Here is a 14,581-nt window from a genome sequence, read left to right on the forward strand (position 1 = left end):
CATAAAAGGCAAGCTTTTCCAAATAGAAACCAAAATTCATGAAACACTAAAAATACTATTTAAGTTTTTCTAGCATTACTGGATGCCAAATCAATGCCATATATGTGCCAACAGATCCAGAATAACAAAGCTGAGTTACTCTATTGTATCCCAAATTCCAACAAGTTTGAAACTCAACGACTACTCCACAGCTGCTGAAAGCAGTAACAAGTAACTTCACATTCCTTATCACCTCAGACTGCCCAAAACTGTTTAAGATGGGTTTTTTTGATGTTGATTTGTTGTTTTGAAGACAGTAGATCAATGTATTTACAATATACTCACTCTCGCTCTTTTTCCGTCAGCTTGTCATTTATATTATCTTTGATTGTAGACCGGGAGCCCTTGTGAATTATAGGATACCTGAGTGGCACTTGTAAGAAGAAGGATATCATGGAAACTAGGTGAGCAGTATAGCCCAGGGCAACAGCAATGCTTCCATCATCTTTTGCTGTCAATGACAAAAAGAGTCTATCATTAATTGTATCCATTGAATCCTAACATTCATCTTTATTGATCAGAGAAAATCAATTATTGTAGCTCTCAGAATTCAGAACTCAAGGACAGAAGGAGGCTTGATGTCTTTTGGAGAGTTTTACAAGTGTTTGCATTTCACTGTGTTGTGTTTGCCTCTTGTGATGCAGCACAGAAACTGGTGATGGCTTGTTCTTCTACACATTTTACTTTCAAAGCTACACTGCCAGGATGGGGGAGGGTGAAGAAGAGATGGGAAAAGTGAAACAAAATTCACAAGACAAAAGTATTCAGATTTATGTGTTTCTCTAGATGGAGTTGACACGTGTGAGTGGGATCAGGAGAAAGCTGCATTCCTCCTCAACTTTATTCACAAGTGAGATCAGTTGGAGAGACACCAACACCAAGAAATGAACTCTGTTCTCTGCCAATAGCCAGAAAAACTTAGATTAACCCATTGTTTTAAAGTATCATTTTCAATCTGACATATAAAATTTCAACCTTAGAGCTTCACCTGCCAGGAATACACATAGATCTTACAATTGAAACTACATCTTTCAGCCACACAAAGGCTTTTCCTTTCTCTTTTCTCTGTTTTTAATTACTTTTAAGAGACACAGACAGCACAATAGTCATCCCTTCCGATGCATCCAAGAAACCAGCTAAACAAAGGACCTTCAACAAAGCTTATAAAGATATTCAACAACCATACTGAGCTCTATCAGAGCAAACTGAGTTCATGACCACATTTAGAGCAATCAGGGAAACAAAGCAAAATTTGTCCTGACAAATTTATTTGTTTTAAATATTATTCCTCCAATATTTGAGCACCCAATATACATATTATTAGTACAAGTTAATTACAATGGGGTGGCTTTAAAGAGTCAGAAAACTGATGGAGGTTTTTGCTTAAGAAATCAGAGTGAACAGGTACTGGGGACAAGAAATCCTCAAGGAGATTTTAATGAATTTCCAGTTCACATCAAACATTTGTAGATGAATGCATGCAGTTACCTGTACAACTGTTATACAGGCAGGTATATGATATATTTGCTTCTGGAATAGGATGTGGGTTGACAGTTAAAGTAGAAGGTCACTTGTAAAGTACTCCATACTGTCAAACATGTTCAAAGTCTTTTCTTGCAAGGCATTTATTTGGCAAGTTCACCAGCAACTACAGCAAACCAAATGGAGATTTATGCCTGTTGCCCCAATGAGATTTATGGACTAAAAGTAGCCCAAATGGAATTCTAGGTTAGACACCAATATTTTCCAGAGTCACTGAGTTTGGAAGGCATTTCTGGGAATGGCACAGTCCTCACCTCTGGCTCAGAGCAGGCTGTACCCAGGACTGTGTGCCCAGCTGGGTTCTGAGCATCCCCAAGAATGGAGACTTCACTGCCTCTCCAGGTAACCTGTTCCAGTGTTTCAATATGCAGTCTTAGAAAACAGAGGTACTTTACTAAGAGTCAAAAGGAACCTCCTTTGCTTTAGCAAGGAAGTACCAACAAATAATTTGTCAGGTATTTTCTAGTCTATATCATTCTGATCAAAAATTTGGACCCCAAGCTATTGCTAACAGTTTTCTTAATTTTACAAAGTTTAGAAGCAGTGTAAACTGTAAGAACTACATTAAGAATATGCAGCTACCTTGAAAGTCTTCAGAATTTGGAAGCTTGACTCCACAAACAAAGTAATCCTTTTGGTTGTTCTGTAAATTTAACATCAACAGTGGAAAGTGAGCATGAAACAATAACATCCAGAACACCAAAACCTGCATAAAACATGACAAAGCTAACAAGCAATAAAAGTAAAAAAACTAAATATTCAACTAAACTTAGAGCGACCGATGCAGTATTTTAATCCACATCTCATATAGTTCAGAAAATAAATGCAACTTTTTTAAAGAGTGAAGAGCTTTATATTAATTCATTATATAAAAGATTTTGAAGCTCAACATTTTAACATGTTTCTGTGCACTCACCTAGCCTACTGTCAGGGTTACTTCATGCAATTGCAGACAAAATGGAAAACATCCATTAAATTATAGCTATTCTATTTTCATAGAGGACACTGGGTAAGAGGTACTGGTATAAGTTCCCTCCCTGTAAAGTTTGTAATCTAAAGACCAAACGTAAGAAAAAGCTGAAATAAACAGAATGAGCAAAGAGCAGATTCTGTCACAAAGCATAATATTTGTTTGCAGTGTAATAAACAGGAACTCCATTTCACATTGAGCAGATGGTCAGGAAGTTGAAAACATACCAAATCAATAGGGTAGATGTAGGATAGCTCCGACAGCAACTGCTTGCATCGAATAGTCTGCTGGGCATTTATCTTCAAAAACTGTTCTCTTTGGGGAAAGAGATTCCAAAACTATTATTTTCTTCAAAAGCTCCAAATAAAGGTATCAAGCTGTCATATCCCTTCTGCAGCTTTCCAATTATCACCTCTAATCACCTCTAGGTAAATCCACCCCAAAAAAATACAGCACACAAAGCTAATTTTTGTTTTCAGGCATACCATAGATTACAGACGTATTTTGACTACAAGAATCAGGTATTACAAAGCTGTGTTACACTAAAACACACCTGAAATTCCTATCAGGGTCTACACATACAACCAAGCATTAGTTTTCTTCTCTTCTAGACGTGCCACTGGTAATCATTTCAGATATCTATGCATTGTAGCATGGATGTCTTAACAGAAGTTTTAGGACAACATGAGGAAGAATTTGGTGCCAGAAGTTCCATTTTCAATGGCTTGCTCTCAATCTTATCTTTTATTTTCAGTTATAGAACAAACATGGGTCCTTTTACCTCTTAGCAGTGCATTCCTTTCTTAATTCATATAGAGATTCATTATGCTCTTCAAGTTTCTGGTATTCAGTCCCAAATGCATTTTCTAAGCAACATGAGGAATCAGGAAAAGAAAAGTAGTATAAATATTTTCTTAGTAATCCAAAGTTTTAAAAGTAGATATTGACAAAATGATGGCAATAATTCTCTACTTATTCTTACCCTCCCATTTTCCATATTATGCTCCCAAACTAGAGAATGTCAGACAGCAGGAGGAACACCCCTCTTCATGTAATTACACCATTCACCAGACAAATACAACCCATCAGATTTCATCTTCCTTTAATACCTATTCCTCTCAACCACACCATGCAGTAATCCAATTATGGGGTCTCTATACTTGCACAGCCAGAATAAAGTACATGGTAAAACCCATCCTTTTTAGTAGTAACTAATTACTTTAGACTCAACTAAGTACTGAAAAACAAAAAAATCCTGCAAGAAAATCAAGCATGTGTATAGTTTGGTCTTGGTGAGATCTGAAGAGGCAGTGGCACAGCATTTCACTATAGGAGACCTGCCCAGTAAAGGATGATATCAAGATGACTGAGTCTGTCACTTACATATTAAAATATTAAGAGGGATTTTTGTCTTCTAATACTTAAAACTGAATCCAAATCACAGTTACAGCAACTTCCCTTGTGACATGAAGTCCCTTTATGATGGCAGTGTTTACTGTACTATACTGCAGTTCTTCTGATGTTCTCATAAAATGTCAATTAAACACAGATTTAAGATTGCTTTGGAGAGGTGTCATAGTAAGGAGTTATTTAGAGACAAGATATCAGAAACTGCTGTCTAAAACTCAGTATAACATAGAGTGAAGAAATTACACCTGGCTGCAAATTTAAGATAAAGAAAAAACACAAGCACATTACAGCCAGACAATGAAAATAGAAAAGAAACCAGCACTTTCATTCTGGTCATAAACTAAGTTAAGGTTTCTACACTTACCTCTGTCAAGCAAAGTACTTTTTTGCTTATGCAACAAGGCTACTTCTTGACCAAGGGCCTTCTTCTGTCGCTCCAGTTCATTACGTAGCACCAGGATCTTCAACTGTAAACATTCACTCTCCTTTTTCTATGGGAAGAAATACAGATTTAAAAAAATAAAAAAAGTTTCTCTGCACAGAAGCAGTTCCATAAAAAGGTGGTAGGAGAGAATGAAAGAACAGGACAAGATTAGCACCTGCTTAAGAATGGAGTTCATAGATTACCACAGGAAACAGATTCCCAAAGACTAGTAATTTTTCAGCTTTGGAAGGAAAGCAACACAGCTGTGTGTCACAGTGCTTACTCCTCCTGTGGGATGCACCTCTCTTGAGCCCAGACCAAAAATTAAGAACAGTGCTTCACCAGGACACAAAAACTGACAGCACAGCACTAGCAGCAGAATCAGCATTCATTCTCTGGCAAAGGGCTCACCAGCAAGAGGGAAGGTGAGCAGTAAGAAGTCCATACAAAGTGAAGGCAGGAGATGGAAAAAGGCTGGAGATATTCAAGCTGCACTATTAGATTCAATTCCCAGTTTCAGGACGATGACAGTAAGAGGATACAAAGAAAAAGCTGAGAGAGTGCTCAGCCTGAAGAACAGAAAAAGCTCCAGGGAGACCTTAGAGCCACAGCTGTCCAAGAGAGACAGAGAGGGAGTTTGGACAAGGGCCTGAAATGACAGGACAAGGGGAAATGGCTTCCCACTGCCAGGGAGTAGTGTTAGAATGAATGACAGTAGTGTTGGGAATGAAATTCTTGGCTGTGAGGGTGAGGAGGCCCTGGCACAGGTTGCCCACAGAAACTGTGGCTGCCCCATGCCTGGAAGTGTTCAAGGCCAGGTTGGACAGGGCTTGGAACAACCTAGTCTAATGGAAGATATATGCCTGCCTAAAGCAGGGGTTTGGAACTTGATGAGCTTTAAGGTCCCTTCCAACCAAAAACACACTAGTATTGTATGATATAGTTTTGCTCTCAGATATTTAAAAATTTAAAGCCTTTGCAAGGAGGGACAAGCATATCCATAACCAAAAAGGTAATGGTTAAACAGTCAAGATACCAGAAAGCAAAGAAGCTCTGGGTTGGAATGACTCAAGAGATTTTATATTGCCTTGTATAGAAGGTGACTTCCTCACCTCTTCCTCTACAATGTAACCCCTGTAATTACAGTGGGTAAACAAGCTCCCATTTTTCCCATTTTGTCAAATCCTTGAACCAGTTTTGGACACTTTTGGAACTTAGCTGAGTAATCTCAACTCAGAATCTGCTTTACAGCAATAAATTAACTTCACACTGCAAATGCATCCTTTACAAGGCACCAGACATATACCACTGATACCAACATAATGAAGTCACCACAAACCACTGCTGGTCTGTCAACTCATCTTTAAACCAAGTTCAGCTTTCCTGGGCAGAAAGCAGAAACTAATGTCAACAGACTTCTCTGGAGAGGGAAGGAGAGCAAGCAAAACCAAATTTTAAAAACCATTGTAAGATCTAGTACAATTTTTGTTTAAAATTAGTATGTCACTTGAGTGACAGCATTTTCATGAATTCTGTTCATCCAAAGGGAGTCAGGCTGCAAGAAGATACAGCCAATGGACTCATCTCACTCTAAATCCACCACAGGTTCCTGTCAAGTTTCATATAAATCATTAGAAGTTTGTTTTTCCTGAAGACCTCTATCATACACTGTGCAATGTTTATGCTTTGATAGCATGATTGTACCAAATAAAGGTAAAAATAGGATAACAGATTTATCAATTTGAGTAACTCACGCAACTCAAACTGATATTATACAGCTCTCAGCTAAGTTCCTATTTAAAATGACAGGTGTAAAGAAAGATTCCAAATTCAAGTGTTAAAAAAAAAAAGGCTTACAGTCAACACATCAGTCAGATGCTTCAGCAAGCTCATAAAATAAGGTTTTAATAAGTCAAACATACCAGTTCATTCCTTGTAGATGTACATCTCAGCTTTTCTTCAATCTCCCTTCCGATTTTCTGAACAGTTACCTGAGTCTGTTTAATTGCACACTGAGCTCTGTGGAGCCTGCAAGGAGAAAGTTATAGCTGTGAAAAACGTTCCCTACATGTGCAAACACCTCAAAACCAGCAACAGGAATGCAAACTCAGACTGTCAGCTTCCATTCCAAAATAGCAAATGAGGAAGCATAAGGAAGGCAGGGATAGATGAGATACTGGGCAGAAATTGCTCCCTGTGAGAGTGGTGATGCCCTGGTACAGGCTGCCCAGAGAAGCTGTGGCTGACCCATCCTTGGAAGTGCTCAAGGCCAGGTTGGACAGGGCTTGGAGCAGCCTGGTGTACTACAAGGTGCCCCCGCCCATGGCAAGGAGTTGGAACTGCATGAGCTTTAAGGTCCCACAACCCCAAATCATTCTGTGATGACTTGCGTAGTTTATGAAGAAAACTGCCACGTCTTTAAATTCAATCAAGTATCAAAATCTCCTCTTCAATTTTTCAATTCAACAGATACTGACCAGGCTGCAGGTGAGAAAGCAGGTAATTACAGGTACCTCACTTAAATTAAATCACCATTAACGTGAAAATAGATACACACAAGCATTGTTAGCACAGGCCAGCTTTAGAAAAAGTGCAAGTATCCTTTAGCTAACACACAGCTACCCAGCAAAGAACATGAAACATTCTTCACTATCTCCCACTATGCTATGGGTCCTTCTGTAGCTAAAACATAGATTTCTTAATTGAATCACATTTGAAAACATTAAAATATTATGATGATGCATTACTGATTGTTAGCCCTGGCTTCAGGGTGAAGAGAGAAAACAAATTATTTGCCATATTTATTGGAAAAAAAAAAACAGGCAGAGGAAAAAGATGGCAAAAACAGGTCTAACAGAAACATTAACATCTTTCTTAAAATTAACACAGAGTAGAAATTATTGTATTTATTAGAAAAAGAGGAGTTGTACATGGAAACAAACAGTGCTAGTAATATTAATAAACAAGGTCTTGTGATTTAGAACTTTTACATGTTACAGTTCTAAATGAATACACTTAAGTCACCAGATGCCTTTAGTTCCTTCACACTGTTGCTTCTCCTAAACACCAGTAATAACATAATTTCAAGCAAAAATCCAAGTAATTTCTTTGGTTTCTCTTGACTTTCTCAAACTGCTCATAGCACCAGCAGCTGCAGAGCTGGGCAGGGACCATCCCACTGCTCTGCTGGCTGCTGAGGGGGTGGAAGGGGGCTAAGACTGCTAAGAGCAACAGTCCTGCATCACCCAAGGGCTTGGTCTAAACTCACCTAATGAAGAACTAAGACCTCCTGGAAACCCTGATCCTACTGGGAATCACTTCTTACACCTCCCACCTTTGTGAACGCATCCTGAGGCTGTTGGCTACGGAACACGTGGTTACACAGGTCAAAGCCAAGGTTTGCTGACCGTCCTGAACATCACTCAGAGCTCTGCTGTCATGTCATCCACTTCCACACTTTCCAACTTGTCTCTTTCCAAAAGTCTGGAATGTTTTCCTTCTACATATTAAAAAGCCTTACCCAAGATAAAACTTGGGTAAGTGAATAACTGAATGACATTTCCCCTTCCTCTTTATGTGGTTTAACACTGGAAGAACATTCTTGATTTAGTCCATTAGGTGATCACAAGACAACCTTACAAGTTTTCACAACACTCCATTTAGGCAGCAAAACCTCCTGGAAAGTGTTCTACTCATTGAAAGAGTATTTACATAATGGAGAAATTATTAGAAAGGTCATTTGCCATGTGAGGTCCTCACAGTGATTTGACCAACACTTATTAACAACCTACAAGTTGTGTAGTAACTAAGTTCTCCTATGCATACTCAAAGGATAAGGAACAAACATCTACAGAGATTAACTTCTCAAAACAATACATATAGTCAAATACTTGTTCAATTGGGTAAATCATTCTCTAAATATAAATTTATAACATATAAAAACTGCTATACAAAATAATTCAGCAATAAAATCTGGTTTTAATAAGAAATTTATTTCTTATCAAGCATCGTTCACTCATTTCTTGCAGTTAAACTTTGCTGCCTTTTTGCCAAATACGGCGGTATACACTGCAAGACAGAAAAATTACTGATACTGGTTGACTCAATCCCAGTACATCCACTGTTGTTCTAAGAACTTTAAAATGGTAACATGACCACATCCAAAGTTAAATCTCACAAGATTTTAAAATTTTAGGGACTTCACGTCCCAAAAGCAGCAACAGAATTTTTTTTCTCAGCCAAAAAAAAGCCCCCACATGGAAATCTTTGGTCATCCAACAAGGGCAATACAAACTGAGCTATTAAGAAAGCCAACATGGAAATTTTGTGTATCACTTCAGCACAAGCAGACTTTGGTGGAAGCAATTATGATTACACAATGGAGATCAGCAAGCTGAGGCCATAAATCTGGATTAAAACATATGCAGCATAAACAGAGAGAAACTTCAACCCTAACTGACCACATCTTGTTTCCATTTCTGTGCTAAATGCAGGTCCAATGCTACAGCTTAGTCAGCATAAGCTGCACTTTGAGCACAATCCTACTCAGTTTAATAACTATCAACAGTAAGCCAACTGATTACATCACCTACATGCAATCAGCCAACGTGGGATTCTTCCTACACTGCCCAAGACTTCATTTTTTAAAGTACTTTATTAAAATTAGCACTTCCATAGCTCTTTAAAAGCTAGTTGAGAACTTGAAGAGGCCACTGGCCTGCTACCAAATTTCCTCCAGCAATTGGGAAAGCCAAGCCAGTTACAGCAGATACTCCAGCCTTTTTAAAGGGATAGCTTAGCCAACAGTGTTGTCACTCGGTGTCTGCAACAGCTCACAGCCATTGTCAGCCAGAAGCAGAGCAACTGGAACGTGATGACTGACAGGTTTACTGCTGCTGCTTGGGGCCCTGAGAGCTGCTCTGCAATTGTCCAACATCAGGCCAGTTACATGCTGCTGCCTGGGAAAGAACCTGAAAGCAAAGCAGACATTTAAATTCTTGAGCATCCTGAATGATTAAAGGCAGAGATCCACAAGGCTGCAGTTCTACTTCCATTCCTATAGCACCAGCTTTCTGAGATGGGGGAAATTAAGAACACACAAACCACCCTCCCTTCCTTTGACAGTTTAGAAAACAGTTGGATACATTAAAAGTGCAATCCATATATTATAAGCTAAGACCAACACAAGCTGCATCCCTACTTGGTTTACAAAGGACCAGCACAAAAAATTTCAATGTCTCTCCTCTATACTTTCTAGATCCCAAGTTCCTGAAATACAGGCTATTTGGGTTATTTTCTCAAGGCTTTTCAAGTCTTACATCTAATTGCTTTCCCCAACAACTACTGCCCCCCTTCCCTCCCCCCTCTAAAAAAAGCCCAAAACCCACTTTCTACCTTGGCTGTAAGATTTGAAACCATTCTAGCATACAGTGTTCCACCAATCAATCCAATTGGGTACCGGGTTGGATGGGGACAGGGGGAAAAAAATGGATAGCAAGTTTTGGACTTGATGAAGTCCAAAATCTACAGGATTTCTTTGACATAATGTTCTTGCCTTGTTTGCAAGTTCAATCAGTTTTCCTTACTTCCCAGGACTGAACAGTGCAGTGGTCCAACATAACTTGACTTTACAACTTCGGAATGTGCTGTAACAACACGTTCTCTTTAAGCCTGCAGTAGGTTTGAACGTTCAGCTGGAGCACTTTCCTTTTCAATATGCTGCAGTATCCTAGTCTCTCTTGGTCATGCATTAATCCAGTGACTTACTAATTTGTATAGTAAGTTCATTTCTGGCTGCAATTTCTAAAAAACTGAAAGCTGGAGTGTAGTGAGAGTTGTGCCTATTAAGTGTCTTGGTTTGAAAGACAGGGATCTGTCAAGGAAGGCAGAACTTCCCTTGAAATGGAAAAATTACCTCCTTCCTTCCCTCACCGCTGCCCCGTGAAAATCTGGCGGTATCTCTGCCCTTCCCAAGAGAATGCACCTCAGCTATGATAGTGCAGCCAGCTGCACTCCTCCCCTCTGCTACATCTTTTGTCTAAGTACTGGTCATTATTGTCTCTTAGCAACAGATGGGAAGAAATACCACGAAAGAAAGACACAAAAGGAAAAATCTTAACCCCTGACATTATGCCTGTATTTACATTATTGAAAGAGTCTCAGCTTTATCAGATAATTGACAACATAATTTTGCAATTCTATCATCCACTCCCAATATCTATTTTCTATCAGACACATCTAGATTTTTCATGTACATAACTTTAAGCCATAAATACATCAATTAATAGTAGTAATATACTACAGTTCTTTCTCACAAGAGAAATAAATGCCTCTGGTCATATTTGCCAGAACAATCTTTGTTCACAGCAAGACTAAATTTAAACTGAGACTTACTACATGGGATTTAGAAAATAGAATGGAACATTTCTGGCATTAAGTCACATGTAGGGTCCTGGAAGTAAAGTACCCAAATTTATTACTAAAAAAAAAAAATAAAAAAAAAAAAACTTTCCTATTAAATTCAGAAACCAGAATGCACATTACCTTGTATCAGTCCACAAATTTAGATTCTGGAGAGTGCCAGCCAGCTATAAGACTTTTTTTCATAAACTCTTAAACCATCATTTGCTACATCTGCTTTCCCACAAGAAAAGATTCCTAATTTATAATCATATACTCCCTTTCCAATTTCTTAAGATACCTATACCTATAATTTATCAAAAGCAGATGTAGGGCAAGAAAAGACAGTAGTGTTATATGCAATACGCGTAATTCGTGCCTATAAAGTGATATATAGATGTAATGTTTTATATTGCTAAGAAATATTTGTATAAAGCATGTATAAAGTCTGAGCCAGGGGATTGCCTCACATATGCTGAAACCACCGCTGACAAGAGGGAGGAAGACTTCATTTACAAACAGAAACGTAGCTTGCCCGGAGATGGGTTGATTCCCAAGGTGATCCTAGTAACTCCCAAGTGATGATAATCTGGATAACTATCCAAGATTGAGATTGCTGGAGCCACAGAGAGATACAACTCAATGCCAAGTACCAGTAATTCAATCAGGGATGTACATCACTCTCCGGACACTGTTTTGTTCAACCCAACAGAAAAAGAAATTCTATGAATATGTGAGACTCTGAATAGAAAGAAAAGCCTAATCACCCCCGAAAACTCTGCCTCAAGCAAAATAAACTGTATAAAAACCACTTGAGTGGGATGGTTGGTGTGAAACATAGGGGACCCTATGATGTAGTGGTCAGACCTGTGTCTCACCCAGTCCTGATCCCAGGCTCAGCACTGTCCTTTTCTTTGTGGCTGGCTCAGACTGAATTTGATCGCTGAATAAAACCTATTTTTATTAATTTTCATTTAGCTGGACCAATTCTTACTTATAACAGTAGGGAGTAAGAAAACAATAAAATACAAGTCTGACTTATTAATTTGTGACATCAAACATCTACAATAGCTAATGCTATAAGAAACTGATGTGATAGATGAGTAATGCGATGGCTGACGTTCAGGATTAAAGGGCAAATATTATGCATAAATGTTAAAAGAAGTTTTATAGACAGAGTTATGTTTAACCTCCCCTTGTGTTATTATCAGGGGGTGGCATGGGTTCAAGATATTTGGGAGGGTCAGCTTGTTACTATGGCAGCACATGACCTCCAATCAAGATTTAAGGATGTAAACTCCACCACTGGACAGCAAAGAAGGAGTCAATGGACAGAATTTTAGGAGGGGCTAAAGGGTTAACAGGCGAAACCTCCATTCACAAGGTGAGAAAGATCCTCTGCTCCCAGCACCTAATATTTTCTCTATTCAGCCTTCTGTTGTATTTTTGATAAGGTTTTAAATTTTTTGAAAGTGAGTATCTTTTCTCACACTAGACAGGGCTGATCCAGCACAGATAACTTTCCATCATTCTTTCAAACAGTTCCGAGTCCCACAAATGTAAATCACTTACATGTAAGCCTTATGTTTACATTGGAGAGTCTACATTTAAGCCATACACATTAAGACTCTAATTAAGCTTTAAAATAATCAAATCCATGTGGATTTGTAGACTGCAACAGTGAATGCTTTGAGGTATTTGGAAACAGAAGGAAAAAAAAAAATCTATGAAATGGGCAGATTCCAGCTTCCAGTTTGAGGAATATTTAAGGAAGCTAGCTAGGATATAGATCACCTTGAATACTCATAGAGCATGAATGGAAGAGGAGAGCCTTAAAGTGAAACTCAGTTTTTTTTGAGAAATGAAGCAACAAAATATGAGCTGTCTCTAGTTCTCTTATTCCAATCCACAGATTTAACTCCAGTTAAATTGATGGATTTATGGGTTTTTTTAATTAAAAAAACAAACCTGGCAAATTACAAAGGAGGCTTCTTTTTGTTCTTTCTTAGTCTGTGATTCCAGAAACATTGCTGACAGGTCACACAGAATCATATTCAAGACACTGTTTTTAGTAAAAAGCTAAATCAGATGCAAATCAAATTTCTAAAGTGCATAAACATATCAAGATGACTCCTGCCAGGTGGACAGTAACACCAGTAGAATTCAACAGCCATTTCTTAACAAATCTTCATAGAAGTTTCAATTCTCACTCTGAGACAGTGAGCAAGCCTAAGACTGGGATTCACTAGAAACTGAAAAGGAAGATGCACAGGTTTAGGCTGAATGTGTTTCAGGCTCCACCCAAAAGAGACCAGGTGCTCTACACTTGATTGTGTTCTTTCACTCAAGGCTACACAACTGATAAAGTGTTTGTGACAGCAGAGAACAGGTGTATGCAATGGAGGAAGGAGGTGGAACACTAGCCAATATTCAGGTAACTCATGTTTCAAAGCTGCATACCGCTGCACTTTCCTGGAAGCCACTCCCAAATTCCAGTCTGAGTTTTCTTCCAAGGGAAGCAGAATTCTGCAGCTATAGTAGTGAAAACTCACACCTAACAGAGATGGTCATAATGCTCTTAAGGAGTGTTCTTCAGCTTCTTGAACATCCACGGATTTCCTGTTCTGCTCTGCTTTAATGAGCAAATTTATTAGAGCATTTTCCCTACGACAAGATCTTGAAACCATTTTATTTGTTCTCAGTCAAAAATTTGCCTTGACTTTCCCTGGTGTGCTTGGATAGTTCTGAGGATTTTAGAGATATGATTGCATTCACCAAAGTTTGCCTAGACTGAGAGAGAAAGCAACTCACAGCACCATTCTCATGGCCATAATCCAGGACAAAGGTGTAAAAAAATAAACAGTCCAGATATTCACAAAATCCTCCTTCTTAAACACTTTCAGGTATCTATCAGTAAATTATTTAGATTCTCCTTTGGTGACACTTTGCTATTTAGATTAAAGATAAGGAAGATATTTTTTACAATGATGATGGTGAAACACTGGCACAGGTTGTTCAAGGTGGTAGTAGGTGCCTCATCCCTGGAAGTGTTCAAGGCCAAGTTGGATGGGACTTGGAGCAACCTGGTCTGCCATGGTAGGCAGGTGGAACTGGATGATCTTTAAAGGCCCCTCTGAACCCAAACTATTGTACAATTCTACAACATGCTAGTTTTCATCTATTTCATAGAGCCAGAAAAGGAGAAGGACCGGGTTCTGACTTCTCAGTATTGATCTTCATTAATACTATCTTTTTCACACTGTCACAAATAAAGAGGCAGAATAAAGCTACTTTTAAGCACTGCACAGCTGTGTGTAATTCCTCTCAAAAGTGCTTTGAAACAAAATTTGACCAAGAGCTAGCAATATATCAACACTAAAAATGTGCTGATGCAGGGGGTAGCTTATTGCACATGGCATATTAGGAGAATTGAAGATCAGAGCAGCAGCAGGCTACTAACCCAGCAGTTAACAAACACCTACTGCTCTTATGCTTCATGGACTGTTTCAGCTTGCTATGACCCATGCTACTTTCTGCTACAGATTTTGGCAAAAGGCAGACCTGTAAGTTTAGTGTTCTAATGACTGAATAGCCTCAGTTCCCATAAAGCTCAGCACCATAGAGGTAAAATGCCTGGGAAGAGACTTGTCCAAAAGTCTGATACCATCAATAAAAATCCCTAAGGAACCTCTGAAAACAGAAAAAAAAATCAGACCTGAGTTTTCATCTCCATTGCTGCTTTTCAGGAAGCCACCACAGCACAATGCCAACCCACAAAGTTTTCAGGCCAAGAAGGA

At 38.7% G+C, this 14,581-nt stretch overlaps 1 protein-coding gene across 1 annotated transcript in view; it reads right to left on the reverse strand.

Annotated features, from left to right (window-relative positions):
• UVRAG (UV radiation resistance associated) overlaps nucleotides 1-14,581 on the reverse strand; it is a 76,812-nt gene that overhangs the window by 38,827 nt on the left and 23,404 nt on the right. Inside the window, exons 7-12 of the mRNA XM_002187783.7 lie at nucleotides 6,308-6,413; nucleotides 4,326-4,452; nucleotides 3,333-3,417; nucleotides 2,779-2,866; nucleotides 2,164-2,224; nucleotides 325-490 (exon numbers count right to left, since the gene is read on the reverse strand). Of these exons, the coding sequence (XP_002187819.5) occupies nucleotides 325-490; nucleotides 2,164-2,224; nucleotides 2,779-2,866; nucleotides 3,333-3,417; nucleotides 4,326-4,452; nucleotides 6,308-6,413 (633 nt within the window). The remainder of the gene's footprint in view (nucleotides 1-324; nucleotides 491-2,163; nucleotides 2,225-2,778; nucleotides 2,867-3,332; nucleotides 3,418-4,325; nucleotides 4,453-6,307; nucleotides 6,414-14,581) is intronic.

Source organism: Taeniopygia guttata, chromosome 1 (assembly GCF_048771995.1).
Source record: "Taeniopygia guttata chromosome 1, bTaeGut7.mat, whole genome shotgun sequence".
Taxonomy (NCBI): Eukaryota; Metazoa; Chordata; class Aves; order Passeriformes; family Estrildidae; genus Taeniopygia; species Taeniopygia guttata.